Genomic DNA, 27,913 nt, shown 5'->3' on the forward strand with positions numbered 1-27,913 from the left:
GTTCAATGATGCGGGCCAGCAGAGTACTTCGACGTACATTTGACATGATGATGAACCCTACGTTTATGCCGGAGAAAAAGTCATGTCTGAACTGGAATGCGGCGCACATAGAACATGAACAGGTGGAACTGCAGCACCATATGAGTCTGTCGAGTACGCTGGGGGCACAAAACGTATGAGCTCATTTTCTGCTGCAGGGCCCTCCTTTGAAATTTCATTCACAGCATCAAATTAGCCCATGACATCAATAATTTAGATGTTTTGTCGTTGGAGGCAGGCTCTGATAGAGAAGCGGTTTCGGTAAGTATATGCATCAGTTCCAAAAAAAAGGGGATCCGAATATTGGGTCATGCTTATGCCCATTTATCTATCCTGGGATGTTAACGATATTCGATTCGATGTGACACTGTATGGTACACGGTGAAGGACGTTCCGCCGGGCTCATGCGCTCTCTCTCTCCCACACACACTCGCTGTCATGCATCTCGCTTCCATACAATATACAATAGGTTTTACTGGATGCCGCACTCCGCTTTCCGGTCTTCTTTTGTCCCGCTCGCGTAGTTAGCCCTGATAACCAACCCTGACATGGCTTCGAGGCTCCGACGCCTTGCCGAACGCCCCACGTTTGCATACTGCCTTATGGGCAAAGTGACCCAAGTGACGGACCCAAATTTCTGACACCCGACGTTTAAGGACTTCTTGGTGCTCTCCGATTCAGGGTTGCTGCGGGGAAGCGCTCAATCTATGCGACACCAAATATATCTCCTGTATGCCAGTTTTCCAAACCCCGGCCAGCTGATTGAGCAAGTGATGTCCGCATTCCAATGATTGAGGAAGAAGTTAAGAACCCACAAAAAGTTTGTGCTTGCTCCGTCAGGAAGGATTGTGATACATATCGACTTAGTGACGAATGCCAATCCCGAGAAGCGTAGAAGCACGTTATGATGTTTAGATGTTTATTTGACGACAGTTCGACGACTGTTAGTAAGCGACAACTACTCGCTACGAGGTCGAGGTTAATTTCCGAAAGTCAAAGCGCAAAATCACTTAGGTGAAGGCGCTAAAGCGGTCTTTACCAGCGGGACTATGAAGAGAAGACGTGATCATGAGTCAGGAACGATGAACGATACATATCAGGGCCCAGTGCCGCGCCTGTGAAAGATCTAAGAAATAAATTTTCTTGATGGTCAAGCGAAGCTTGCCGAGAAGGCAGCTGATGGACAGGTGATGTCAATGTCAAGTTATGTCAGCTACAGCGACTTCGCTGATATTCTCGCGCCACATGTTAGAAGTCTACATGTCTCCAATTCCCCAATCAGCTCGACAACTTCGGCCTTCGATGCTCTGGGCCATCCAGTCTGCTCTCGTCCTTTACTGTTTGCTCTGCCTGTGAACCCTCCCAAAGATCCTTCTCATCGTTACTGTTGCATGATGACGTTGCCGAATGCGATCCTATTTTCTGCTCGCCTTCTTCTTCTTTGCTCCCTTTGGTCCTTCCTTCTGGCTTCCTCACGACAAATCTTTTGTTTCGTAAACCTAGTTGAACGTGCCACCTTCAACTGCGCCACAATATGAAGAGTAATTAAGTAGTGCCCCGCATCATTAGTTTGTTTCCTACCGTCCATCTTTACCGACGAATTTTCTCCACGATCTATAACGATGATACAACATGACGATGAACGCCAACCTCTTCTTTCACTCTCTTTGAAATCCAAGAAAGATCCTCCTGGACCTCATGAAATTTCGAACTCGACTCGTATTGGGATTCTATCTGGTGTTTGGCTGGCGTCTTTCTTGTTTGTGAGTTCGGATTTTAGCACTGCAGCTTGAATATCCACATCAACTAAACTTTTATCATATAGTCTTTCAATCGTAAGTAGTATAGCTTCTACTACTACCATCTCCTCTAATCCACGTTTATGTGCCCTTAGAAACACTAGTACCAACAAGTATGCTTCCTGCCTCTCCTACCATTATTTTCAATCTAATAATCCCATTTCAGTGCTTGCATTGATTTCTTCGGAATTTAGAAAATCTCATCAAGCTAGTTGGCTGGGCACCGCGTAAGCGAAGTCCGAACAAGCGATGCGCTAAAACCTTATTTTGATCCATCAGGTATCTCCTTGCGACATGCACATTCACTCCACTGTTTGGGAGTCTGTGTAATGTACTAGGACGTAAGGGTGCATACAAGACAGCACTCTTCTTGGCGGCCGCGGGTTGTACGATGTGCGGTTTCTCTACTTCGATGGAGATGTTGATCCTTGCCCGCTTTGTAAGTTAGATATTATTATTACGGGTTTCCTGCGAGAAGTTCTTACGGGTTCTCAGCTTGCAGGAATGGGCGGTGGAGGAATATTAACTACCTCTTCGTAAGTTCGTCATGCTTGTTGCGTCGTTTGATGATCAACTTCAGGATAGGATAGTCGTCAGTGACATGTATAGCAGTCGGGTAAGTCGTTGCTCAGCGAATGATTAGTCGTCGCTTAGCTTTACTCTAGAGTCGAGGCTTAGCTCAAGGAGTGGCTATGGCATTCAACGGTGTTCGTATGCTTGATGTAACAGGACTACGGAAAACTTACATATTCGCATCAGCTTGGCCAAGGTCTCGGAGGTCCTTTTGGGGGAATAGTCACAGATTGGTTCGTATGCTTGCATTATGCTGAGTGCGCAACCAACCAACCGCTTTGTTTCATAGGCTAGGATGGAGATGGGCGTTTCTCCTTCAGATCCCGCTATTTGCTCTGGCATACGTTTTGACAGACTATAACCTGTGTTACGTTACAGAAGTAATAATTCATTCTACATCACTGTTGGATTGCGGTGCTCACATTTCTTTGCAGGGGAAAGGAAAGAGTACAAAAGAGGTTTTAAAAAGAATCGACTATGGTGGTAGTGTGGCGTTGATGTCTTTTGTACGCTCAAAGTCCCAAATCGTGATATCTCTTTCGTCCTCGACTCACCTTTACCTTGCTTCCAGGTCGGATCAATTCTTTTTTTCCTTAGTGAACGTTTCAACCAGAATCTGCCCGTAGGTCTTACCAATATTCTCCTCTAATATATTAGCTCATATTTGACCCGCAGTGGGGTAGCCCGACTGTGGTCGGTTCCATCGCGGCTGCCATCGTTTCGATAATCACCTTCCTGGTTATCGAGTTGTATATCGCTCCCGAGCCAATTATGGCACCCTATATCCTAAAGCAAAGGATACCCCGTCTCGTTGGCGCATCAAATTTCCTGGTTGCGAACTGCAACCTTACTGTTATGTACTTCTTCCCTCTCTGGTTCCAGACTGTAATGCTGTCGAATGCATCAACCGCTGGTAAGGAATCTTATCCTTACAATCGATCCGTTGGCCCCTGTTTGACTCTGGACTAGGCGCCCATCTTTTACCCAACAGCCTTGCTGTGTCTGCTGGTTCGTTGTTTGCCGGATGGATAATGTACACAACGGGAAAGTATAAGCGATTAAACTCTATGACTGGTATCTTGCCCTTCATCGGGGTGGTTGGTATCTTGATGATCAATGAGAACTCGGGCATCGTTCAGTCATGGTTCAGCGTTGTACGTGTGCCCATTGCTACTACGAAATTTTAGCCTGACCACCCCTTTTAATATAGATACCTGTTGGGTTTGGCAATGCCATTGCAATGCAAACTTCGCTCAGTGAGTTCAAATGTATTGTTTGTGATTTTTCATCTACCTACTATTATTTCGTTAGTTGCATTACTGGCCCATCTTCCAGGTGCGGACGTCTTGCGGAAGACAGTTTTTTTTCTTTCTAACTATTAATCTTAGAAAATCATGTGGCACTAGGGACAGGATTTGGCACTCTATTCCGAGGAGTTGGTATGTCGCTTCTCGAACTTGCTGCCTTTCCCATGCTAATGTATCCGACACGCAGGCCAAGTTGGAGGAGTGGCAATATCATCAGCTATTTTCCAATCCAGACTCACACGCGAGCTTCACACACGGATAACAGGTCCAAATGCCGAGGAGGTAAACTGTCTCGTCTCTTCTCATGGAATTTTCCCTGATGCACCACTCAGCTTATCACAAGAATAAAACAACAATCTAATCTTGTAGTTTCACTCCCACCTGACGTTCAACGAGCCGTTCGAGACGCCCATTCTACGAGTATAAAGGCTGTGTTCGTTTACGCTGCATGTTTGACACTGGTATCCTACGCCGTCCGTCTTGCTGTGAGTGTTAACAACCTTTCTCTTTTGTTCGTGTCTTAATTCTGACCTTCTGTGATAGATACCCGAGAAGGAGCTTGATTCGCGCCCAAGCATCGCTGAACCTCCAGAGGTTTCCCTCCCAGCTGATGATGAATCAGAACGAGAAGGGAGCGTGGCATCGTTAGAAACCGATGTAGTCGTGGTGAGGGACGAGGGTGGACAGAAGCACGAAATATCAGCGAAGGTTGCAAATATTCTATTCGACCTTGACAAGGCGAAGAAGGCAGATTCTGAATTTGGATCTGCGAAGTTCTGATGAACGCATTTTTTTTTTGAGGGCACCACTAGCGATTATCTTACTCTGGCATATTTTCTTTTTATTTGTTGAAGGGCGTATATAACTGGGTTCCTTTTTAGATGGTTTCATATTGTTGTAGAATTACTCGAATTTGGATAGGACTATTTATATACAATGATGATACAAAACTAGAGGCAGAATAACCTCGCCCTGTCTCTTGGTTGAGAAGATGAGGACGCCGGTGCACAAGTTACAACTTGATACGAATCACGATGATACAGCACAAGACGGGGAATTGGCAGCGCCGACCGTGCTTCTTTCTGTCCTTCACCTCTTTCTGGAGTGGCTTTTATATTTATATGGCATAGAGTGTATTAGCGAGGACACGTTACCTGGTTTGCGATTTCTTTCAGAAATCAGCGTTTGAACAGCCAGGAGATCACACGGCGGACAAAACAACTGTCAATTGATTGGTCGGGGTTTGCTGTCAATTGATTTGTCAGTTGATCAATTGTCACTCAAGTGTCACGCTAAATTACTTGCGTGTCACGCTCTGGTACGAGATGTACTACGCATCCCAATGATGCTTAGCGTGACTTGATAAGAAAGAAAAAATAGCCGGTTCATCACGAGGGTAGCGCCGAAACGCTCTCCCTCGTATGTCCCCAGCTTAGCCGCAATATATTATGCCTATCAACGACACTGATTCAGGCTGGGGAAATGTTAGGGAAGGGTATGTAAGGGTGGGTAACGAAAAGACGAGGCTTTCGTGCCACGAAAGAGAAAAGCAAGAGAATGAAACTAATCTAAGACCTCAAGCACGAGATACCTCTGTCTTGAGTAAGCTGTCATGTGCTGCTGCCCCCACAATCGTCGCGTCATTTGCAGACAACAGTACGACGTCGGGCTAGCAGACAATAACCTGTTCGAGTTCACATCAACTACCGTTATGAACACAACAACGGCCATGTGACCATCTTTTCATGCCAGCGAAACTCCACATAAGTTCACCGACGAATTTTAGTCTAAATGACGCCCCGATTGCGCCACAGAGTGTCAAGTGCAACGTTGCACTGAGAGTGTGAAGGTAGAGGAGACCATTTCCCCTAGCTTCACCCACACTGGGCAGCAGCCCAAACCACTGTCACTATCCGCGTTCATTGGTCTCCTGTAAAGGTCCCCTTTAAACGCTACCAATGATGCTTAGCGTGACTTGATAAGAAAGAAAAAATAGCCGGTTCATCACGAGGGTAGCGCCGAAACGCTCTCCCTCGTATGTCCCCAGCTTAGCCGCAATATATTATGCCTATCAACGACACTGATTCAGGCTACTCCTATTAGAGGAAGAGGTTGATGGAAGATTTTGATGGAAACAGTGTCGTGAGGACGTCAAGCGTGTCGAGAAGCAACAAGTGGCGGGTGGAGCAGGGCTGGATGGAGGCGAATATACGTCCGGAAGGCCTCAGAAGACCATCTTCCTAGTGCCTGTATGATGTCCAACGAAATGCCATTCTCTGCCAACATAGTCGCACCACCTGAACGAAGTGAATGACCTGCAACGTCACCATCGCAAAATAGATGTAGACGGCGTAAAAACCAATGACGACGAGGACGACTACCATCCCCTCTGACCCACAGATCGGAATGGTTCGGAAAGTGACGATCGCGCGAGATAGTGTAACGAGCCATTGCTCGAATAGGATCCGAAGGGCCTGAGTTTGGACGCACGAGGACGGTATTACCCTCATAAAACTTATCAGCTTTATGATAGGGCAACTGAAAGCGAACTGAAGCAGCCGTGATGGAAAGTGTGTTTCGTTGGCTCATCTTGCGAGGGCAGTCTAAGGTTGGATCATCTGGATAGACTAGCTCCCCCAAACGGAGCAAGGCGTAGAATCCTACAAGTAGGATAGCAACAAAGAGGGTGTCGTCATGCTGCTTTGAGTAATAATAGAGGGTTGACATTCGGTTCAACTCGTGAATCGTCAGCGCCCGTTTCCTTTTGATGGGGATGTTGTGTAATTTCTTACACCCCCGAAGTGTTTGTTGAACTACCGGAGCCGAACGCCAATCGTGTATGTGGGGGTAGACGGGCGCAAGATAATGCACGATGCCAGTGAGATAAGACTCAACGGAAGACGGTTTGATAAATTCTGACATGTACACTATGAAAAGAGATAGAGTAGTTTCGTTCGGCTCAGGCCCGAGTTTATGAGAAGAAATGAAATGCATATAAGATTTAAGATGAGAAGTGTAGACTCGCCGCGTGGACAAGTCCCAAGCATTTTTGAGAGCTCTAACCCACAGATACCCCAACTTGTCATTAGAAAAAGGTTTACGTGCGAGCGCTCGCTGACCAGGCATCGTAGGGGGGAGTGAAGTCGTGAATCACAAGGCCCGGCGCAAATGAGACCGCTCGGTCACGGTTGTGACGTGACAATGCATCCGCTACCCGGTTCCTTTTTCCCGGCGTCCAAACGACTCTAACCTTCAACTTGTATTTCATCATCAATTCAGCCGAAAAAAGGAGGATGGGATTATACTCCGGGACAGCGTGAAAGGAGGAGAAGATTCGAAATGAGGCCTCATTGTCAGTATAGACAACAACTCGACAATTAGACCTCCGCTGACGAACATCATCCAGAGCAGCCGCTATGCAGAGGCCCTCTCCGAAGTAGATATTCGTAGGGATGTTCGGGGGCGAGTGTGCGGTAAACCCTTCATTTAACCTCGGATACCAGAAACTGAGTCCGGTGCTGGACGCGTCACAGAAGACCGTGAAGTCAGCTGAGTCCAGAGTCCACTGCAGTTCCTCCAAAAACATTACCCCGTAACTCTCATTCTGGATATGCTTCTCCGCCCACTCCAATTCTCGCGAAATGGCTTGATTCGTGTAAACCAGAGCATCCTTGCGATTCATGGGACCAATTTTGTGATAGATGTTGCAGAGACACGGTCGAAGGTATGGATAAACGTTAAAAGACCACGACAACCAACCTGCTAACTGCAGGAAAGCTCTCAACGTAAATCGTCTTTGCTGTTGTCCCCTCTTTTTACGAACAATGAACCGATCTAATTCTGAGAGTAGGTCTGCCCGACGTTCTGGTGCCAACGAGAGGGTCATGTTCTCCGCATCGACATGAATTCCGATAATGGTCAAGGAGGTCCCATAGAGTTGTTTCTCCTTCTTGTGAGGTACCCCAATGGCGTCCCAACACTCAAGAAGTCGAGTTTGGAACTCAGGATAGATCGTATTGTAAGGTTCGTACTTTCGCCACTGTCGACTGTTAACGACCGTAAAGACGTCATCAATGTAGTTGCACAGTCCGGGTATGTGCCAGACTGTTTCGGCGGCCCAGAGAACGAGCGACATGAAAGCGATGAAGGTGTCCCCAGATCGCCTACCACCAAACACGTTGTTGTGGTCGACATACCTCTCGCCATCGACGGTGTTGATTTGTTTTGTCTGCCAGACGGGGGACATTGGGATTAAACGGTAAGCCTCTGAAACATCACTTTTGAATAATACTAGATGCTCTCCAGGACGTATCTGGTTATGGGCTCGAAGCAGTCTTTCCCCTAATTGGACCATGTTGTCCATTGGGAACGCATACTCGTGAGGTGTCTGCATTCCGTTGACCGGAAACCTTCCCGCACTCTGGTCGGTTACCAGCCGAAATTTCTTCGACCCTTCTTTCGGAACAGCAAAGGTCGGCATGCTATACATTCCAGGTAACAGCTCTCTTCCAAAACTCCTGGAAAAACGTCCCTTGCTAATCTCAAGATCTCTCTGATCTCGAATAAACTGCTGCTTCTCCATATCTCTCTCCGGCTCTCTCAACTCGTCATGCGTCAATGGATACCCTTCAACATCTACTTCGGCCCAAGGCCAGAACCCCTTTTCCAAACCATCACAGACAGACTCGCAAAAAGTACGATTCGGATGTTTCTCAAGATACGAACGGAAAGCCTTTACTTTGATTGGGGTTACTATTGGGAACAGATTTGGTCGTCGTTTAAGTAAAATAGAAACAGGATGTGTAGGTGACAGCTGCGGCGTTTTGGGAAGTGGTTCGGCTGTCAAGGTCCAGGTAATAACTCGAGGTAAACTTCTTCCATCGATGTTCCAGCAATTGAAACGTAGAAACCTAGGCCTTGTTATCATCCCTCGACTTTCCTTTAGGACACTCCACTTGTCCATGTCCTGTGTCTCCACAGAGTCCACAACCGTGTTTGAATCGGCAGTTGCGGTAAGTGCACCCCGTCCCATTAAAGCCTCGACACAACTGTTCTTTCCTTTCCCGACGTTGTCCTTTTCCCCCTCCTGACTGGACCTCGGCTCCGATGGGCAAGATATATGTGGTGTAGAGATGTTGGAAGGCGAAATCATCGGTGAGTGACAAAGTCTCTCCTCCTCTGACGCTTCCTCTGATAGCCTTGTCGTAAAGGAAGATTCTGTGGTGAAATCCGGTTGCAACAGCATCGAATAACTTCCGGATTGTCCTCCCATAGTCTCGGAGTTCAGCACTTCGGTGTGGGAATGCAACTTCGGTCGCTTGGGCAGTCTCGTCCCAGGCGGAGATCCACTGCGCGGCCGTTTGGACTCGTTTAGATGGTTCGACCCCCTCTGTGCGGATCTCGAACGGTCCCACCCTTCCAACGCTCTCTGGCAAAGGTTTAAAAGTATGGATACCTGAGAGGACGGCGTCAAGGTTAACGGCTCTTCCGCTAAGTATGTTCTTCCACTCGCTTGCTGGGAATCCCATTGGTCCATCTGGTGCTCCCTGAGCCGACTCGGTGACGGTGTCGATGTCATCACGGTACTTTCGGAGGAGTGTCCGCGTTTCGACCATGCTGTCGGTGAGACGGGCTTTGGCTTGTTGGGTGCTAGGGAACCATGGTAAGTCTTCTTCTCTGACTCGCTTTCCTGCTCGTTCACCCGACCCTCCAGTATCTCCACTTTTCTTACCAACTCTAATTCTGTCTTCCTCATCGAGCTCAACATCTCTGTTAACTCCTCCATCTCGATTTCTTTCTCCCAAGATCTGTTCGAGGAGGTCTCCTCCTTCTCTCTCGGGCGTTCTATGCCTTTCTTCGGCACCTTTTCCTTTGTCTGTAATTTCAATAAGGTACTTTTGGAGTTCCTGCTTCTCTCCATCACTGATGGTTCGCTCGATAATGTCAAGCGTTCCAGTAAGGACGGCTTCGGCACGCGTGATGTTTCCTGCGAGATATTCTCGGCACAAGGACTCAAGCTTCTCTCGGGCTCCGTCATATTGACTTCCTCCGGCAGAATGTCGAGACGTTGAAGCAAAGGTACTCGACTCGGCGACATGAGACGACTCGCCAAGTCTCTCTTCACTTCTTTCCCCTTGAGTTGCTTGGATTCCTTCGGGGTTTTCGACCCTTCCTTCTGCGAATGGTCGGGTTTCATGGCCAGTCATGTAGAATATAATAAAGACTTTGATGGAATTGATAAATTCAAGATGTAACGAAAAGACGAGGCTTTCGTGCCACGAAAGAGAAAAGCAAGAGAATGAAACTAATCTAAGACCTCAAGCACGAGATACCTCTGTCTTGAGTAAGCTGTCATGTGCTGCTGCCCCCACAATCGTCGCGTCATTTGCAGACAACAGTACGACATCGGGCTAGCAGACAATAACCTGTTCGAGTTCACATCAACTACCGTTATGAACACAACAACGGCCATGTGACCATCTTTTCATGCCAGCGAAACTCCACATAAGTTCACCGACGAATTTTAGTCTAAATGACGCCCCGATTGCGCCACAGAGTGTCAAGTGCAACGTTGCACTGAGAGTGTGAAGGTAGAGGAGACCATTTCCCCTAGCTTCACCCACACTGGGCAGCAGCCCAAACCACTGTCACTATCCGCGTTCATTGGTCTCCTGTAAAGGTCCCCTTTAAACGCTAATAATGTATATGTGAACATGACTACATTACTATGTAGACAAAACTCAGGGGGTAACACCGTAACGGCCACTGTCACATGTGACAATTGCTGAGTTTGCAAAGGTTTGCAATTGACAGATCAGTTGACAATTAACCCTAACCTATCAATTGACAGTTGTTTTGTCCGCCGTGTCAAAACAAAAACGATGGGATAACACTGATAAGATAAGAATAAGCATGTGACTACGGGGAAACCTCGGAATTGCCAGCTCATTAGACCCGTGCCTGAACTTTGCACAGACTTTACACAAACTTTGCACATCTCTTTGTCTCCATTTTTAGATTGACACCGAGTTATCCTTTTCGGTTCATAGCCTTCGGAGAGGGACAACAATTACGAACACAAAGTTAGTGTAACTAAGGTGAGCTTATTGTTAACGCCTACAATGTGACGTGTAATTGTTATCCTAATTGTGTTTTTTTCTCTTCAAGCTGACAGGACACAATGCTTCTCGGAGGTTGGACCACTACTAAAAGTCGTTGGAATGGTTTATCAGTCACCTCTTGAATACTGCTGGTTGGTGTTCTGGTCGACCCCTCATTTTTCTCGTATCAGCCCCCGGCCCACACTTTTCCTATTCAGTTCTGACTATTTCTCGGTCCACTCACGATTTTTATGTCTCCCTCGTCCACTAAAGAAGTTCATACATCGTATGAGACCAAGGTACGCGGTATCCGGGTTTTTTGATACTGCATCTGATACACTTAATAGAGGGTCTATCGACGCGAGTTGCATTACCATGACAGACCGCTTCGTAATCCACCGCAGGTTCACAGAGGCGTCGTCCTTCCACTCAACTTGTGGACTTCTAATTCATATCGGATCGAAGACTCCACTCGTCATTGTCAAACTTCTGTTCACCCACCCAAACTAGAAACAGAGATCGGAACGCCTCGAGATCTCTTCGCTGCACTGGAGAAGAAGTTGCAACAGATTCGAATTGAAGTTGATACCGTTATGAGTACGTTGCAAACTGCAACTACTTACTTCGAGGAGGTGGAAAAAGAGAGGAACGGTTACAAGATACTGGCCCATAGAAATGGGGTGAGATATTGCATGATGAAGGAGGAGCGGGACCGTTTGCGGGGAAGTAGCAGCGCTTCGAGTCAGGGCGCAAACTCAGAACCGCCCCCGTACACTACCCCGCCCGTGCGAGGCGATGAATCGCGTTCCTCGTCCATTGGCCCTTCTCGTCGGAACTCTACATTGAAAACGCGTCGACAATCATTGGAGGCATATCCGCTTAAAAACCGTAAGCGCAGCGAGGACGCTGATACCCCTATCCCCTCAGACGAGGATTCAGCTTCTTTTGCCGTAACCAGCATTGCTCCTCCGTTGCCCGCTGAAACGATTTATCGCCGCAATAATAAGCATTGCGAGACGCGGTACATTCGGGATGCTCCTCGTCCCACACGTTCGCCTCGGCCAGCTCCTCCACCCTACGGACGGGATGAAATCGGTATTTATCATATCGATCTCATGTACGAGCCTTCGGTCGGCGAACGGTTATCTTGCCGGGCTTGTCGGTGGGTCTGACTATTACTCTGTGATATCTGAAACTGATGTATGTCTTCGGGTTTCATCAGGAGAAATCCTCGAAATGAAAGTGATTCTGGTGAATCGACAAACTTCCCGTGTGATGCAGATTGGGAGGAGTTACGGGAACATTATATGACTGAACATCCACACGCGTGTCAAGAGATTGCTAAACTGACACCCGACGAACTTGATGAGCTTCGCCGTTATGGTATTGTGCCAAGCAAAGGGCGACGATGATGGGGATTTTATGCCTTTTTTCATTGTTATTTCCTTCGCGTTTGCTATCATGTTTTGTTATGTTACATGCTCTATCTCTATGCTTTCCATCATGCTGTATCCTTTGAATATAATAAATGTATAGATAACGCCTTACTGTCCATGATCTATAGCCCAATTTTGCTATTTTCCGCTATCTCCTCTCGCTTTTCGGCCGGGCATCGACTCTATTAGTTAATTTATCGTAGCCGGATGCTTTATCACCTTCGATTCGGTTGAACACTTCGTTAAGTTACGATTGCGAGGAAGTTCAACGAACCGATGTCATCAAGCATATTGAACATCGGTGGATTGCTCGGCCGAGTCGTTCGGCTGATGGGAAGGCTGTGTGTGGGTTGGGTCGGAGTATGCCCTCTCATACTCCGAAAACCCATGGCGACTTCAGCAGTCCAGGAAGGATCTCGAGAAAATATTGATACTCATGTAGTTGGCTTGACAGTGTGCCACCTGGAGTCTGGACGGAATGGGAAATTGATAAGAGCAGTTTACTACAATGATTGTTTACTTAATTGTTACTAAGGTACCAAGACGATCCAATTTAATTTCATGACAGGTGTGGCACACTTGGTGAAAATTACCACAGGCGCCTGTTTATTTTCAATGTCTGGGCGACATGCAAATTAAAGGATTGCACCTGGGTGTGAATCATTTGACGAAAAACCGGGAGAGGATCCGAATATTCCGAAGGTCACGTGCGGGAGCCGAACCCCACCCCTTACTCTTTGAGCGGATTAGGGTGGCGAAGCTGTTTTGTCTTTCTCCACCTTCACGATCCGCGATGTCGATGCCCAGTGCTGAACGCCAGCCTCTTCTTCCAGGATCTTCTGATTCCAAGAAATGTCCTCTTGGACCCCGTGATATATCGTTCTCGAATCGCGTTGGGATACTATCTGGTGTTTGGCTGGCTTCGTTCTTGTCCGTAAGTTGTCATATATCGTCGAGCTTTACGACCGGCTTATATTTTGCTATCTAGGCTTTTAACCGTGAGTGCGGCCCTCGCTTTCCTTTCTTCTCGACGCTCATGTACCCCTAGAAACACTAGTACCAACGAGTATGCTTTTTGAAAAAATGTGAAATTTTTCAATCTAATAAACCTTATCTCAGTGCTAGCATCAATATCTTCGGAGTTCAAGAAATCTAATCAAGCCAGTTGGCTGGGTACTGCGTAAGCGATGTCAGAACCAGCTCATACGATATGTGGCAAATGCTGATTCTCGTTCATAAGGTATCTCCTTGCGACATGTACATTTACCCCACTGTATGGACGTTTATGCAATGTCCTAGGGCGTAAAGGTGCTAATCAAACAGCACTCTTCTTTGCGGCTGCGGGATGTGTGATGTGCGGACTTTCTAATTCAATGGAAATGTTAATCCTGGCTCGCTTTGTACGTTTGATGTCTTTGTTGTTTCTTTTCAAATGGAGATCTTACGGATCCTCCCTCAGCTTGCAGGAATGGGAGGTGGAGGAGTGTTCACTACGTCTTCGTAAGTTGTACTCTGACTTTTAGTTATCAACGCTGACGATCAACCTTGATTAGGATCATTGTTAGCGACATGTATAGCATACGGGTAGGTCGATGCTCGATTGACCGGATAATCAACTAACGGTGCGGCAGAGTCGAGGTCTAGCTCAAGGAGTCGCTAGTGTGTTCAATGGTGTACGTGCACACGTCCTAACGAGGTAGAAGAAGCTTACTCTTTCTATTCAGCTCGGCTTAGGTCTCGGAGGTCCTTTCGGGGGACTAATAACCGACTGGTAAGTATTTACATGCATCTTGCTGAAATTGAAGCCAACACTAAGTGGTTCACAGGCTGGGATGGAGATGGGCGTTTCTGATTCAAATGCCGCTCTTTGTACTTTCATACCTCCTGACGCAGTATAATTTGTGTTACGTCACAGAGGTAAATAAGTGTTCCTCGTCGTTGTAAATTATGGTACTCATCCCTCTTTACAGGGCAAAGGGAAGAGTACGAAAGAGATCTTGAAACGGATTGATTATGGTGGTAGTGCTACGTTGATGCTTTTCGTGCGTTCAATGTTTTCATATCCATTTTGTCATCGACTTACCCTTGCCTTCGTTATAGGTCGGATCTGTTCTTTTTTTCCTCAGTGAACGTTACAACAAAAATTTACCTGTAGGCTTTATCAAAGTTCTCCTCACCTATTTTTGGCTGACCGATATGTGAAATAGTGGGATAGTCCGACTGTGGTTGGTTCCCTCGTCGCTGCCCTCATCTCAGTGGTCGCATTTTTTGTTATAGAGCTACATATCGCCCCCGAGCCAATTATGGCACCATTCCTTTTGAAACAAAGGATTCCTCTTCTCGTCAGCGCATCAAATTTCCTTGTTGCAAACTGCAATTTTGCAGTCATGTATTTCTTCCCTCTGTGGTTCCAGACTGTAATGCTCACGAAGGCATCAATGGCTGGTAAGCGGTTTTGTTTCTCGTGCATCGTTACCTTGAAATGATTCATTTTCATTAGGGGCTCATTTGTTTCCCAACAGCTTTGCCATGTCTACTGGTTCGTTGTTTGCTGGCTGGATGATGCACAAAACCGGAAAATACAAGCTATTGAACTTGATATTCGGAGCCTTTCCCTTCTTTGGGGTTATTGGTATTTGTTTCATTAACGAGGACTCTGGATTCATTCAGTCATGGTTCAGCATTGTGCGTGCGCACATTAATGGAGGCTATGTTCTTTGTGTTGACTCCGCCTGTCGTATATAGATGCCTCTAGGATTTGGCAATGCTGTTGTACTCCAAACTATGCTCAGTGAGTTCATGTATCCTTCCGCGATCCACTCATCCATCTGATATGGTTTGTTAGTTGCACTACTGGTTCATCTTCCAGGTATGCGACGTCTCAGGAAAGAAGGCCCTCGTTTCTGACCCTCAAATCGTAGAAAATTGCGTAGCAATAGGAACCGGGTTTAATACTCTATTCCGAGGAGTTGGTACGTTCCCCTTCGATTCTGTTCCTTTCCTTTGCTGATATCGTCGTTACATAGGCCAAGTTGGAGGAGTGGCTATATCTTCAGCTATCTTCCAATCCAAACTCGCACATGAGCTTAATGCACGAATAACAGGTCCGGGTGCCGAGGAAGTAAGCGTATACAATCTACCTTCGCGAATTATCTCTGATGCATTGTCCAGCTCATTACGAGATTACAACACGAAGCAAATCTCATAATTTCCCTTCCGCCTGACACTCAACGTGCCGCTAGAGACGCTTATGATGCCAGTTTAAAGGCTGTATTTATCTATGCCGCTTGCTCGACGTTTTTAGCCTTCATTGTCCGTCTTCCTGTGAGTACGATCAGTTTTCGTGCTCTTCCATTTTTCCGAGCTTTCTATGCCAGATACCCGACAAAGAACTTGATTCCCGCCCGAAAGTCGCTGAACCTACACAAGCCCCGATCCCAGAAGAAAGCGACGAGTCAGAACGGGATGAGAGTCCTTCTCGCGCATCAGAAACTGATGTTACCGTGGTGGAAGAAGATGGGCTGGGGGAGGAGGATGATTTCAAAAAACGGGTAGAGAGAGTCTTAACCCGTAAACGGCCGAGACGATTATCTGGTTTCGAGTCGCAAGATTTTGCGATTGATCCAGAGACTTTGCCAACAACTTCGAACACCGCGCGGGTTTCACAAAATTAGATTAGATTCGCGGATTTTTGAGGGTTTAAATACTCGCGTCGTTTGCTTTTTGCATTGCTTTCTTATCGCTCGTCAGGCATATTTCTTTGTTGTTTCGTACACCTTTTCGCATTGCATAACGCTGCATGGTCTTATTCACCTGTTATAATGTCAATCAGATGTTAATACACGTCTAGTTTAGCTTCAGTGGCCCTGCAGTTGAAGTGAGTTTTAGTTTGTCTGTGTTTGTTAATGGCTTTGGGTTCTGCTAACGCCTATTAGCGCCCGGGATTTTTTTGGTAGGTGCTCGTGTGATGGAGACCACACCACCTTGTCTGTCCGGTTCTTATTGGTAGGGTGACGTACATTCATGTAAATCGTACTAAACTTTGAGCTGATGTTCATTCACAGAAAGGACTACCATTTACTGACGGTTGGGATATCGAATCACAAAACGATACCGACACGTGTATCGAGTTCGATACTACGAGGTGGGTCTTGTTATTGGACGATTGAAAGGCAAGCTCGGACTTTTCTTCAAGTGGGATCATATCTCAAAATGTTCTTCTTTCACCCTTTCACAGGACTATGGTGATAGCGGGTTTGAGGCCAAGATGTCGTCAAGTATCCGCTTTTGTACGATCTACGAAACGGTATCCCTGGATGAAGTGTGAATCTCATTCGACGCCTCGGGGTCGACCTCATCGGAATCTTACTATTCTTCTCACGCTTCCTTTGGTTGCTGTCCTCTATGGAATTTATTCGAGGCAATCCTTCATTCGGTCTCGCGCTGTTCATGTGGATCCGGAGACAAATCTATCGGCGCCCAGTCATGAGGATGAGGACAAGGTGGAGGACAAAGAAGAGGATGAGGACGAGGTGATAGGCGAAGAAGAGGAACCCCTGGAAGATTTCCTTGCCTATTCCCCTCCGGTGTATGACCGTCATTTCTGGCCTTCACCCGAGAAATCGACCGAGAAAGAACTCAGTCAACACAGTCACATTTTTACCGCAAACCTACCGTGTGGTATAGCCCGACATGATCTTGCGGTTGTCTCCCGGTAAGTTTAAATCACTCAAAATGCAATACAAAAAAGGCATATTGATTTTCTTTTAAATTAGTTCTCTTGACCCCGCCTGTTTCTCTTCTTCACACCATTTCCAACTTCCCTCCCACTACTGGTTTATTTTTGGAATTTACGACTCACACAACGGAAATCTGGTAGCATCACAACTTTCACAAAAGCTCCCTTTCGCCATTGTAGACTCTCTTGTCGAGCTTTACTCAAAGCATGCGACACTTCATAATGCGCATGTCAACCTTGGTAATGGTCCTGAATATCAAGATTATTGGTCTGGTCAGGGATTTGGTCGACCCTTCCCACCTCCAGAGGATTTCGACGCTTCCATCAGTCGAGCGTTTAATGATCTAGACAGGGAAATTGTTCATGTCGCGGCCGAGCGTGCGCTTGAAGCAGCTGCGAGGTATCAAAAAGGTGTTTCGAACCAAAAGAACCAACTTTCTTTTGAAGATGCAGCTTCGTTGGTTTCAAACGCTCATTGTGGATCGTCAGCTGCGGTCGCTATATACGAAACTGATACACGGCAACTACGTCTGGCGAATACAGGCGATTCACGCGCTGTTTTGGGGAGATGTGTTGTAGATGACAAGGGTGTTGAAACGTACGAGCTGCATGTGCTTGCACATGATCTCGCCGTACCGGTTGGGTTCGCTGATGATCCACCACGACGCTCTCGAGCTCAAGGGTCTTCTCAGCTACATGCCTTTGGTGACGGTCCCTGGAAATGGAGCAAGGATGTACGGGAAAGACTCAACGACGCTTTTCCATTTATCATCAACCATGACCATCCTTACGCTGAAGTAACGGCGCAGCCAGAAATTATTACATTTGAAACGCAGCCTGGAGACTTTCTGGTGTTGGGAAGTCGAGGCTTATGGTCGAGTTTATCGTATGAAGAAGCTGTCGGCCTTGTGGGACTCTGGCTGAAGAGATACAGGAAAGTGGTCTATGGTGATCGGATGATGGAAGAAAGAGACGCTGTATCTGTGTACGATCCTGAAACATCAACAATGATACAATCATCCTCAAGGACGCGCGTTTCTCAAGTGACGATGTCCTCCATGGGTACAGGTGTTTTCGAAAGAAGAGATTTACCTGTACAAGTCATCGGAAAGAACGACGATACTTTTATGTATCGGCTGTGGGGGATTCCGAAGAAATTTGTGGTCGCTGACCGAAACGTGGCGCAGCATCTGGTCAGGAATGCGCTAGGAGGTGCAAATGTGGATACGACAGAGGCATTGCTCCTAATTCGACCACCTAGATCCAGGAATTTTCGGTATGTAGTCCATCACATTACGATTGCAAGCAATGGAATTCTGACAGAAATTGCTAGTGATGACGTTTCTGTTCAAGTGGTCTTTTTTAATTAACCTCTACGAACGCCTTAACGCTCTATTTTTGCCATGTATACCCTCGGGAATAATTTATCTTCGATTCGCTACGAGCAATCTATCCCTTCAACATCGCATTTGAAGCCATATCTGGCTGTCAATTCAACAGCCTTTCCTACACTGATTGATTTGAAGATGTAGCCGAGTATTGATGGAAAAGGAAATAAAGGGGGCGACTAAACCGTGTCCAAAAATAAGGAGTGCCACAAAAATCCTTTAAGACAATTTACAGATTCAAGCTACCGCTTTTCTCCTTACAATGAGTGACGATATGATCCAAAGGTGATAGGAGAACTTACTTTGGAGGTCTAACTTGGTTATTAAAGGGATATGTCTTACTTTCAACTTGTAATACCAGCCAGGAATCTGAAACCCTTTGTCTCTTTGAACCATTATAGATGGCGGGTTATGAAATGGACCATCAGGGAGATAAAGCTCGCCTCCCAGCCGAACCTGCGCCAGTCTCTATACCACCGACATCCATTGAAAGGGGGGGAGATAATGATGTCGAAGCTCAGAGACTTATCACATCCGAGAAGGATGGGCCACTGACATCCTCCTGTTCGTTGCCCTCGGAGGGTTTGATACGACAACCGAGCCCCGTATATCTTCGCTCACATCCTTCTTCGGTAAAAAGATATTGTAGGCGAACACAGGCACACGCCCGAACCTCGAAAAAAATATCCTGCATGGGAGCAGTGATTATCATTATCGGAACAATCATCCTAGCATCGGGGTTCTCTATCCCTTTCTTATTGCCTGCGATCCTCCATGCGGTGAGTCCTTTGAGACCTTCCAAATAGAGAAAAGCACTTATCTTTCCTTGTTTCAAGTCTAATGGTAATGGTGATTCCAACAATACTTCATCAGTTCCATTGTCCCCGTGGGGTACTTTCAACGGGTCCGTAACCCGCGCATAATGCTAGTCCATCGTATAGGGCAGCCTGTTTTGACGTTTTTGAAGTGAAACTAACTCATATCAAACTACCATAATTATTGCGTACCTCGACCCAATGTATTAACCATGGAGAAGTATAATGTTCAGACAAAGAAGAAAATGTGGCTTTTTTCTTCCAATGAACGCTCGAGTGCCAACGTTACCGGTTTTATGGTATCACGAACAAGTTTGTAAGGCTGCACACGATATATAAGCTTCAACATACCACCCTATCTTTTTCCATTTCTTTCTCCGAACGGAGACTTCGGGCAAAGATATTAAAGTAGATAGAAACGCGAGCGGGGAAATACGAACAGGTATTGTTCTTCTTTCTGAAAAATGTCAATAATTCCTGGTCGAGAAAAACATATAGTTCGTGGTTTGTATCGTCCAAGAGGTTCATCTGCAACTTATAGTAGAGCTTTCACCATAGGAGTTTCTCATGACCTTTGTTTAGCGCGAGTTCAGCTAGTCAAATTTGACCACATAAAACGTAGTCAAGGTGTGTAATCAGCACAATATGAGTTTTTAGGACCGTGCGGGGCACCATTTTGCCTGAGTGGGTATAGGCGCATGTACTTGCTTCTGAACAAAGTACACAGTAAATTATATGACATGCGCAACGAGGTCTTTTACACTTGAACACTGTTAAATCCGTCAACCGTTACAGACTATCGTCCATTCGATTTCGGATTTCTTTTTGTCAAAACAGGTGCAACTTCGCGTTGAAGTGCATTACTATGAATGCCGGTGAGTTTTTTGGTCCTAGAAATCTAAATATACGGAGTCCACTTACAAGGTCGCGATTAATGGTATCGAGCCGAGGAGGAATGCAGTCCAAACAAAGAGCTCTGAAGCTTCGAAAAAACGCGGAGTGAATTTTCTATTGAAAGCAAGGGCTTGAATAACCACGCTCTCGAGAAGGGACCTAATTGTGATGTTGTTACTTGGCCCATTACGGAAAGACTTGAACATGCAAAAACGAACATCTGCATGTAGGATGCTGGTAAAGATTCTGCCTTCTTCCAGATATCAATAAACATTTCTCGATGTACTTCTCCTCTCTTTGAAGTAGACTTTTATAGGATGAGAGATGTCAACGCAAAGGACGGATGTGGCCTCTTACCAATATCATGTTAAGCCCACAGACAGGATCCTGAACCGACGGTATGACATAAGAGAAGAAGAAGCTGGTCAACAAGCTGTAGAAGATAAAAACAGCTGGCGCCATGGATAACTCTCTAGTAAGTGGATTCTCCAAGACCCCTGTCATTCTTGATATGGCGTAATTCGCTCTGTAAAGTTTCCGTTAGCATATATTCAAAGAAACAGTAAATTCTTACACTACGACTACTACGCTCACTACCAGATACATCTCGAAGCGGCCAGAGAAGCTTCCGCAGAGCTTCTTCCATTCTTCTGCAAATTTGTTGAATTTTGGAAACGAGCCATTGTCGGACGCTTCCTTGTATGCGCGTTCAAAGTCATCACATCCACTCTTCTCGATCTCTTCAATGACGGGTGATATGTTGTCCAAAAGCCAGAAAAGACGCGCCTGCCTGGGAGTCGCAGATGGAGATACGGGGTACAAAGGCATGGTGGTGAGGAGGAGAGACAAGAAAAAATGACGTTGTGAGGATTTTGTGGGGTGTCAGAAGCCTATGTAATATTGATGTAATACCCCTGTCGCAAAACTCTGATCCGAATTACATTTTTCTGATCCTCCCTCGGCTATCGAGTTGGGTCATGGGGAAAAAACGCTGCAGCCGACTATGCCAGGGACAGCCAGGGACAGCCGGATCCGGCGCGCGTACAATAGGGGACAACCAAAGTCAACAAATTTAGGTCAACTCTGAGATAGAGTAACTTGGAACACTGTAAGGGGCCGGAAGCAACCAGTCGCTCGCCTGGAAAATCAAAGTCAGAACTCAAACCCCCAAAATCTGATATAAATTATAAAATTAATTTATTTTCAAGAGTGGGGCGCCGACATCAAAGAAGGGTGTCGCAAGTCAAATACTGTAATCCAAATCTTTCCAAGTTCGATCGTCACAATGAGCCTTTGAGCTCACTGTCATCCTAGACCTTTAGGATCTCCTGAGCTAGGGCCACACGGGCAGTGCCAAGCTAATGGTCACTCCGACAATTGGTGTTTAAACGCATTCTCAACTCACTAATACTCACATTTAAATTCAAATTCTGAAACATATGAAGGTATAATTCTTATTCTAGACTGAATATCCAATGTTAATCCAGGATCTCATAGAATCACCAAATAATATGGTTATCCATAGAACACTACCAAATCCGTCAAGCTCCAATTTTTCCCTCATTGGAAAAAGAAGACGACTTACAGAAAACCCAAACATGATAACAGAGCTGATATAGTATTCGTAGCGACGTGACCCAAGGCGCCGACTGATGGTAATATTGCCGCAGTTCCGAGGGATAAAGCAAGATATCGGAAAGCACTGTGGAAAGGATGAGCAACCTGATCCTGACAATCAGAGTCGAGTAACTCACTTTATGACGGCAGCACTTTCGGCACTTTTTGAGTGCAATATATCGACAACGTACGCACCACACGGTGTTAATACAATATCAACCTTCTCCTTGCATTGAGCTTCACAGTTCCACTTGTGAGTTATCTGACAACACTCACCGCGACGCCAGTAAAGAACAAACATGCCAGATTTCCGACCAAACCTAAGGGACCAGGAACGTACCTGGTTATTAAGGCAGACGAAATGACGGCAACAGGTAAGAAAAGTCCAAAGAGAGTAGCACGAAGTCGATCTTCTGGATACCAATAACCACGTTTTTTCATCCCGCGGACAAGAACAAGATCAGAAAGCCAACCCGAAAGAGGTGCGCCGACTAAACATATGCGATGAGGCTATGCTTTCTAGGGGGTAAGTCAGAGGCATATGCTTACTAGTGTTTCCGATGCCGCATGGTAAAAAGAGAGCGCCGATTATGGTTTCGTTAGTGATGCCATACCGGCTCCCCTAGCAGAGTTGAGAAGAAAATCGAAAAACATTCCAGACACTACTCACGATGGTATATGCAAGCGGCACAAGGAGCACTGAATGTCAAGTTAAGGCGATTTCGGATAAAAAGTGCCGATTCGCTCACCAAAATCACATTGAAGGACCAAGAAACTGCCCAACGACTGATAAAGTTGAATGACATAAGCCTAGAACGGACTGACGTCAAGAGATGAGCTAATCTCACCACTGCGAGAATGGAAGGACTCCGAAGCATCCCCAGCTGAGAAAATGGATTTAGAATGATAGGCCTCCAAGAAGGATGTACGCCTCCTTCACGCTCATATTGATCCACTCCTCGAGAGCCTGGATAGGATGTTTCAGGAAAGCAAAATAGCACACATATGTACGCCGCCAATGCAAAAAAGGCAAGGGAAATATGTAAAGCTCTCCAGGAGAAATGATGGGCAAAGAAGCCTGAATAAACGGGCCTCAGCTGATTGACTTCGGAATGGTTTACGAAACATACCACCAGTCAGAGGTGCCAATGCAAGCCCCAAGAGCGTAGCCTGATATGGAATTATAGGTTGAAAGAGGGAGATTTTCCTTAAGAATACCACTCACCCCGTAATAACTTCCCATGGCGCGACCTCGTTCCTCGAGGCGATAGATATCACCTATAACCCCAAAACCAACTGACGTCCCGGGGGAAGCTCCCATGGCTTGCAAAAATCGAAAAATCAAGAGCTGCTGCACCGACTGCGCCCTGGCTACTCCAATGGAACCTAGAACCATCACTGGAAGCGAATAAAGGTAAGCCGGTCGGCGACCATCTGAAAAAGCATGAGTATTGATAGAAGAGATAGAACATATGTATCAGTCAAAGAACATACAGAATGATGCATATGCAGACCCTATAAGAGATCCAAGAGCAGCAGCTAGAATATATATACTGACGGCGAAACTATGCGAGGCGTGAGGGATTAATCTTCAAACATTGGTGGAATAATCACCTCACGGCTTCCCCAGTTGTGTCGAGCTCCTTCGCAATTTGAGGTATTGATGGGATAAACGTGCCAGAAGTAAAAACTGTGCAACACATCAGCAAAAAGATGAAAAGCAAGTTCGAATACTCACAAGGAACCAATCCTCCCCACGACACAATCGCAACTATAACCTTCTTCCTCGATGATGAGAACCTTTCAAATTTGCGGTCTTCTTCCCCGATGTCATGCTTCAACAACGGTGTCCTATCGTCAATTTCTGACATGGTATTACAGATATCGAACAGAATAGGAGGAATTACAGATTAAGAAATGAAATAACAAACGAGAGTTACGGAGGGTTTGAAATTATGCGTAACTTGAGCGGGCAGGGGGTAGACGAATTGCGAAGGATGGAATGGTCAATTGGCCAGTGGATGTATATATAAGGTTCCTAAGGGAGTAAGCGGAGTTGGAGATCTAGAAAACAGCGTAAACACCTTCAAACTTTCAGGCGGAAGGCTGCGACGCTAGATCCGACGCCATCACCCCGCTACCCAACACTTATCCTTGGAGAAATAATCTCCTACTCTTCATTTATGTTCCGCTCAGAAGACGCGGGGTTGAATACCTTCTGTAGTTAAGTCAGAGACGTCGTATGCGACCTGCTCGGGACTCCTCAATGTTCTATAATCAATCTAGAAAAATATGTATCTTGAGAATGACGTAAAAGAAATGCAAAGGCCTTTTCTTTACTCCTTGCCTCGGATCTTCGCGTCGATCCTCATAGTCGCACAGTCATGCAAATCATTCCTTCACACACCAAGGGGTTTTGCTTCGAAATATCTATTGTGTCCCGACCCTAGACATAGAAAATGACAAACCGCGAGAATAGTATTCTCTAATCTGGGGAAATCGTAAGCATCTTCTAGATTATCAACGAGTGGAGAAACCAAGATTACTTCTCTCGGTTCTTGGAATTTAAGGGTTACCCAAGGCTTGAGTCATGGGTACCGAAAGGCCCTTTGAGATCGGGCCTCTGCTCAACCTGTTTCCCAGGGTCAGTTCCCCATCAATCCATATCATAATACAATTACCATGATAATACATCAATGCATCAAATGCGGAGGAACTAGAACATCCTCTTGAAGAAGAATTAGGTGGGTAGAACAAGAGAGGTATACAAAGTGGGTAACTCAACGGGGGGAAATTAAAGCCGCCGCCGCCGCCCTTTGACTGAGTCTTTGACAGTGCGCATTCTTTTGTCACATGAACTGGAAGGGGTTCTGTCTTTCCCCGATCGTCTTCGCGTTACAGACCGTGACGATGGCGGCTTATATGCCTCGGGAACACCCCCAAGTTTTCGATTTATATTGAGCTGTTTTTGCAGATGGTTATGGAGGTTCCTATAAAAAATAAGACTATCGTCAGTAGGCGTATATCCCGAAATCAATCGGTTAACCTCGGAGACGAAAATGCGGGTCACAAACTACGTGCCAATTCGTACGGAAAAGGGGCACAAAAGCTTGCTTACTGTTGTTCTCCATCTAGGCAACTCTCTCCCTACTCTGTCTCCATGACCCGCCCTTTCACTTGTATTCCTTGACTCATTCGCACTCTTGAGGCCACAGATCCATATCGTTTCTTCTATTGCCACTCATTTCCGAACCGGATCCCACAAGTTAGAGTCATTGACTCGAAACGTTGACTGGGCGACGTGCTCAAAATTGACCCTAGGTTAGGTGACAGAGATAGCGGGGGGAGTATTCGGCGTAAATCGCTTCGCTTGAACCTTTGAACACCAGTGAGACTGATTGGGCATCGTACCTGACGTAGAAACGGTTCGTTCGTTCGAGTTTATCGGCAGTGAGAGGAGACATTTATGCGCTGCTTAAAAAATGTTGCCAGGACCTCTGAATTGATTGATGGATGTTAGAGGGTGTCCTTGTGGGCGTTTGTGGACAATTTGTGGACGTACCTTGAGCTGAAGTTTCACGTGATCGTCACACGCTTGCAAGTCAACGAAATGTTCAAGTCTATTGAACCCCCTGTAGTACATTCTCATCGTGCTATGTGAATCTATCCAACTCTCTCGATGACCCATAGTTGGTTTGGGGGGTAGCGAGGAGGCATAGTAGCTGTAGCAGCCAGCTGCCGGACTCGAACCTGGTATAACGGTGGTCAGATTTAAGGCCCAGCCTTGATATAAAACTCACGGGGGTATATTGAGGATTCTCAGTGGGCATAACCCATCCCCAATACCCGTTCTCCGATTCAATCCTGAAATCAGAATGTCAGAATTGACTCCATCTAAGAGATAACGTGTTACATACGTGTATATATCATCACCGTGTTGTGGCTGCCGTTGAATTATCCATCGGGGATTCACGAAGTACTCGAATGGGTCTTCCGGGACATCACTAAACACCGCAACAACTTTGCCTTCCATCTCAACTACACGTCCACCATCCCTTCCACATGAAATAAAAAATGTATCTCCTCCCACGCGTCGGAATAGAAATGTTGTATTGTCGTTGATAGGCACTCCTAGTGGTTGACCATTTATGACTTTCGGGTTGTTCGAATCTTCTTCTACGATATTCCGGCCCACGATTTGGAGAGAAGGGACTGTGCGGACAGTGTAGAGACCTGTTGATAGTGGTGGTTCTTGTTCATGTATGACGGATTCGACGACCTGCAGTACGTCGGACATTAGGGAGATGGTTGAAGTTGAGGTTGAAAGACGTGATGATGATTGCCGAGAACTGAACAAATGATGCCGAAATGGGCGCTTGTCACTGGTGATAAAGCCTATCATTTATTCAAAATTCTGGTATCTCATCTGGAGACATATGAAGTCAACTTTTAGCCTTGCATCCAAACCGGCATCCTAGAGAAATCGAACTGGAGAGAAACGAAATAATGTTGTTATCACGTGACCGTGAATGGCAATGACGCACAAAGTGTTTGACAAAGTTCTCACTCTCCACCAACCATGAAAAAAGAAGAACTAGCCGAGGACGAGCAAACGGCCAACTCTAGCTCTCATTTATTATTCAAGAAAACCATCACCACATACTCCTTTCAAAAGGCGACTTCGCTTCCTAGTACTTCACCTGCAAAACGATCTCACATTTCTAGTAACCCCGACGGCAACCAAACCGGATCAAGTTCATCAACATCATCAACTCCGATCCTGACCGCGGAACCTAGCAACAAAAAAGCAAAATTATCAACCTCAACCCATCCTGAGAAACCATCAAAAGGCAAAATCCGCCAAGTCAAGAGAGGCATTGCCCCTCCAGAAAAATACAGCCATTTAAAACCTCTTCCCGATTATCTAGGGACGAAACTGGATAGTAATACCTTGTTATCTCATTCTTCTTGTCGTACCACTTACTTTCTCATTTATATATATAGTTGTGTTTTGCGGAATAAAGTACGTTTTCGGTTCCAATCATGATCATTAATCTCACGCATCCAGTAGTCCAGGACAAAAATCAGCTCAAATAGGACATCATTTCGGTGGACCGACGAACCATTTCTGGATTTGTTTACATGAATCGGGTAAGACACTTATACCTGCCATCCACTTTCCAACCCTCCTTTAGAAAACAGCCGATGTTAATGATTTCCAGGTCTTACGACTGAACGTTTAAAACCAACTGAAGATGCCACTCTTCCCGAACGATTCTCCATCGGATTGGTAAAATCTACAAAATGTTTTTGTCAGTTAATCTGACAGCTCGGAATAGACAAATCTCGTACCTAGACCAACAGCTGAAGTATATCTATATCTCTCTCTAAAGCAACTCACGTTAAAATACTTCTCAACATCCCGTAGCAAAACGAACTGTCCCGAGCGGAACGGACCTCCTCAGTTCCCGACCTCCTAGAAAAGATCTTAGAAAGTAAACCCCGTATCTTATGTTTTGTAGGCCTCGGAATCACTCAAATCATCAAATCGCAACTTATCCCAGTTTGTATTTCTCGAAGTCTTATTGCTTCTGTCCTTATGTTGAACCCGAACTTCAGAAAGTCAAACGCAGAAACTCGAGAGGCGATGGCAAGTCAGAGATAAAAAATGATCCTGAATCGTCGACCACAACAGCCACTTCGTCATTATCAACGCCCACGTATGGTATACAGCCTTTCAAAGCGGTTCATGACACCTCCGGTAAAACTCGTCTTTCTAACCCCTTGAACGACACAGTTTATAGTTTCCAGAAACTCTATTTTTCGCAGTAGCTAGCACATCCGGTCGAGTGGTCCAATATCAGGTCAGTTATAGTCGCAGATCACGAAAAGATCTCAACTGATTGAATGCCGATTTCTTTCTTTTCCATTTCTTTTTTACGAAGAGAAAGGATAAGATCGAACAATTCAGAGAATTGAGAAACCTGCTCGTGAAGGTCAAGAGTGGGGAATTTGATTCAAGTGGGATACCGCTTATAAAGAAGTGATATCACCTCCTTGATCAACTTGAGCTGGCGCTATCGCTGATGTACAAGACGGAATAGGTTTGAACGAATTCCAAAATTTCACTGTTTTTATGTCGTAGATATTCGTCGATCGTCGTTTGATCTGGATACGTACCTACAGATCATTGTTTCAATCAGGAAA

General features: G+C 45.9%; 10 protein-coding genes across 10 annotated transcripts; 5 read left to right on the top strand and 5 right to left on the bottom strand.

Moving 5' to 3' along the window:
• The first annotated feature begins 1,631 nt into the window (after window positions 1–1,631).
• On the top strand, window positions 1,632–4,665 carry AGABI2DRAFT_190952 (hypothetical protein). The gene is made up of 20 exons (XM_006458696.1): window positions 1,632–1,802; window positions 1,865–1,874; window positions 1,934–1,951; window positions 2,005–2,065; window positions 2,118–2,277; window positions 2,334–2,374; window positions 2,424–2,454; window positions 2,504–2,545; window positions 2,598–2,644; window positions 2,701–2,791; window positions 2,846–2,917; window positions 2,983–3,033; window positions 3,087–3,324; window positions 3,381–3,565; window positions 3,622–3,667; window positions 3,723–3,746; window positions 3,800–3,850; window positions 3,906–4,000; window positions 4,051–4,203; window positions 4,262–4,665. The coding sequence occupies exons 1-20, from the start codon at window positions 1,662–1,664 to the stop codon at window positions 4,496–4,498; spliced, it is 1,794 nt and encodes a 597-aa protein (XP_006458759.1). The 5' UTR covers window positions 1,632–1,661; the 3' UTR covers window positions 4,499–4,665.
• Window positions 4,666–5,902: 1,237 nt separating this feature from the next.
• AGABI2DRAFT_53101 (hypothetical protein) lies at window positions 5,903–6,757 on the bottom strand (the record flags this gene model as incomplete). The annotated part of the gene is made up of 2 exons (XM_006458697.1): window positions 5,903–5,992; window positions 6,209–6,757. Coding segments are annotated over 2 exons (639 nt in total), but the record flags the coding sequence as incomplete, so codon positions are not given.
• A 58-nt stretch (window positions 6,758–6,815) lies between these two features.
• AGABI2DRAFT_63496 (hypothetical protein) lies at window positions 6,816–8,198 on the bottom strand (the record flags this gene model as incomplete). Its single annotated transcript, XM_006458698.1, has 1 exon — window positions 6,816–8,198. The coding sequence occupies one exon, from the start codon at window positions 8,196–8,198 to the stop codon at window positions 6,816–6,818; it is 1,383 nt and encodes a 460-aa protein (XP_006458761.1).
• Window positions 8,199–10,940: 2,742 nt separating this feature from the next.
• On the top strand, window positions 10,941–12,401 carry AGABI2DRAFT_176984 (hypothetical protein). Its single transcript, XM_006458699.1, has 3 exons — window positions 10,941–11,117; window positions 11,166–11,980; window positions 12,041–12,401. Exons 1-3 carry the CDS (start codon window positions 11,070–11,072, stop codon window positions 12,228–12,230), a joined length of 1,053 nt encoding a protein of 350 aa, XP_006458762.1. The 5' UTR covers window positions 10,941–11,069; the 3' UTR covers window positions 12,231–12,401.
• A 646-nt stretch (window positions 12,402–13,047) lies between these two features.
• AGABI2DRAFT_115784 (hypothetical protein) lies at window positions 13,048–15,928 on the top strand (the record flags this gene model as incomplete). The annotated part of the gene is made up of 20 exons (XM_006458700.1): window positions 13,048–13,188; window positions 13,243–13,252; window positions 13,303–13,320; window positions 13,374–13,434; window positions 13,495–13,654; window positions 13,714–13,754; window positions 13,808–13,838; window positions 13,886–13,927; window positions 13,979–14,025; window positions 14,081–14,171; window positions 14,225–14,296; window positions 14,355–14,405; window positions 14,462–14,699; window positions 14,755–14,939; window positions 15,000–15,045; window positions 15,100–15,123; window positions 15,176–15,226; window positions 15,281–15,375; window positions 15,426–15,578; window positions 15,632–15,928. 20 exons carry the CDS (start codon window positions 13,048–13,050, stop codon window positions 15,926–15,928), a joined length of 1,854 nt encoding a protein of 617 aa, XP_006458763.1.
• Window positions 15,929–16,570: 642 nt separating this feature from the next.
• AGABI2DRAFT_115785 (hypothetical protein) lies at window positions 16,571–18,362 on the top strand (the record flags this gene model as incomplete). The annotated part of the gene is made up of 3 exons (XM_006458701.1): window positions 16,571–16,968; window positions 17,030–18,268; window positions 18,326–18,362. The coding sequence occupies 3 exons, from the start codon at window positions 16,571–16,573 to the stop codon at window positions 18,360–18,362; spliced, it is 1,674 nt and encodes a 557-aa protein (XP_006458764.1).
• A 68-nt stretch (window positions 18,363–18,430) lies between these two features.
• On the bottom strand, window positions 18,431–20,924 carry AGABI2DRAFT_176986 (hypothetical protein; the record flags this gene model as incomplete). The annotated part of the gene is made up of 8 exons (XM_006458702.1): window positions 20,664–20,924; window positions 20,447–20,615; window positions 20,308–20,396; window positions 20,117–20,248; window positions 19,547–19,652; window positions 18,937–19,305; window positions 18,683–18,848; window positions 18,431–18,498 (listed from the first exon to the last, which is right to left on the bottom strand). The coding sequence occupies exons 1-8, from the start codon at window positions 20,915–20,917 to the stop codon at window positions 18,431–18,433; spliced, it is 1,353 nt and encodes a 450-aa protein (XP_006458765.1). The 5' UTR covers window positions 20,918–20,924.
• A 1,040-nt stretch (window positions 20,925–21,964) lies between these two features.
• Window positions 21,965–23,577, bottom strand: AGABI2DRAFT_200627 (hypothetical protein; the record flags this gene model as incomplete). The annotated part of the gene is made up of 10 exons (XM_006458703.1): window positions 21,965–22,197; window positions 22,256–22,328; window positions 22,377–22,405; window positions 22,456–22,492; window positions 22,555–22,784; window positions 22,837–22,876; window positions 22,932–23,140; window positions 23,201–23,271; window positions 23,321–23,396; window positions 23,445–23,577. 10 exons carry the CDS (start codon window positions 23,575–23,577, stop codon window positions 21,965–21,967), a joined length of 1,131 nt encoding a protein of 376 aa, XP_006458766.1.
• Window positions 23,578–25,303: 1,726 nt separating this feature from the next.
• On the bottom strand, window positions 25,304–26,049 carry AGABI2DRAFT_190956 (hypothetical protein). Its single transcript, XM_006458704.1, has 3 exons — window positions 25,624–26,049; window positions 25,507–25,570; window positions 25,304–25,456 (listed from the first exon to the last, which is right to left on the bottom strand). Exons 1-3 carry the CDS (start codon window positions 26,001–26,003, stop codon window positions 25,370–25,372), a joined length of 531 nt encoding a protein of 176 aa, XP_006458767.1. The 5' UTR covers window positions 26,004–26,049; the 3' UTR covers window positions 25,304–25,369.
• A 236-nt stretch (window positions 26,050–26,285) lies between these two features.
• Window positions 26,286–27,753, top strand: AGABI2DRAFT_200628 (hypothetical protein; the record flags this gene model as incomplete). Its single annotated transcript, XM_006458705.1, has 8 exons — window positions 26,286–26,649; window positions 26,711–26,729; window positions 26,778–26,857; window positions 26,929–26,996; window positions 27,046–27,075; window positions 27,135–27,360; window positions 27,518–27,570; window positions 27,652–27,753. 8 exons carry the CDS (start codon window positions 26,286–26,288, stop codon window positions 27,751–27,753), a joined length of 942 nt encoding a protein of 313 aa, XP_006458768.1.
• Window positions 27,754–27,913: the final 160 nt, after the last annotated feature.

This window comes from Agaricus bisporus (assembly GCF_000300575.1).
Source record: "Agaricus bisporus var. bisporus H97 unplaced genomic scaffold AGABI2scaffold_2, whole genome shotgun sequence".
In the NCBI taxonomy this organism is placed as follows: domain Eukaryota; kingdom Fungi; phylum Basidiomycota; class Agaricomycetes; order Agaricales; family Agaricaceae; genus Agaricus; species Agaricus bisporus.

What these genes read in the sequence shown, in the direction of transcription:
- AGABI2DRAFT_190952 (XM_006458696.1), top strand. Translation starts at nt 1,662, where the DNA reads ATGATACAACATGACGATGAACGCCAACCTCTTCTTTCACTCTCTTTG. An exon ending in TTCAGTCATGGTTCAGCGTT is followed by an intron (nt 3,566 to 3,621) that starts GTACGTGTGCCC and finishes CTTTTAATATAG; the next exon opens with ATACCTGTTGGGTTTGGCAA. An exon ending in ATTACTGGCCCATCTTCCAG is followed by an intron (nt 3,747 to 3,799) that starts GTGCGGACGTCT and finishes TATTAATCTTAG; the next exon opens with AAAATCATGTGGCACTAGGG.
- AGABI2DRAFT_176984 (XM_006458699.1), top strand. Translation starts at nt 11,070, where the DNA reads ATGTCTCCCTCGTCCACTAAAGAAGTTCATACATCGTATGAGACCAAG. An exon ending in ATACATCGTATGAGACCAAG is followed by an intron (nt 11,118 to 11,165) that starts GTACGCGGTATC and finishes TACACTTAATAG; the next exon opens with AGGGTCTATCGACGCGAGTT. An exon ending in TTATCTTGCCGGGCTTGTCG is followed by an intron (nt 11,981 to 12,040) that starts GTGGGTCTGACT and finishes GGGTTTCATCAG; the next exon opens with GAGAAATCCTCGAAATGAAA.
- AGABI2DRAFT_190956 (XM_006458704.1), bottom strand. Translation starts at nt 26,003, where the DNA reads ATGTCCGACGTACTGCAGGTCGTCGAATCCGTCATACATGAACAAGAA. An exon ending in CACGGTGATGATATATACAC is followed by an intron (nt 25,571 to 25,623) that starts GTATGTAACACG and finishes TTCTGATTTCAG; the next exon opens with GATTGAATCGGAGAACGGGT. An exon ending in AGAATCCTCAATATACCCCC is followed by an intron (nt 25,457 to 25,506) that starts GTGAGTTTTATA and finishes CCGTTATACCAG; the next exon opens with GTTCGAGTCCGGCAGCTGGC.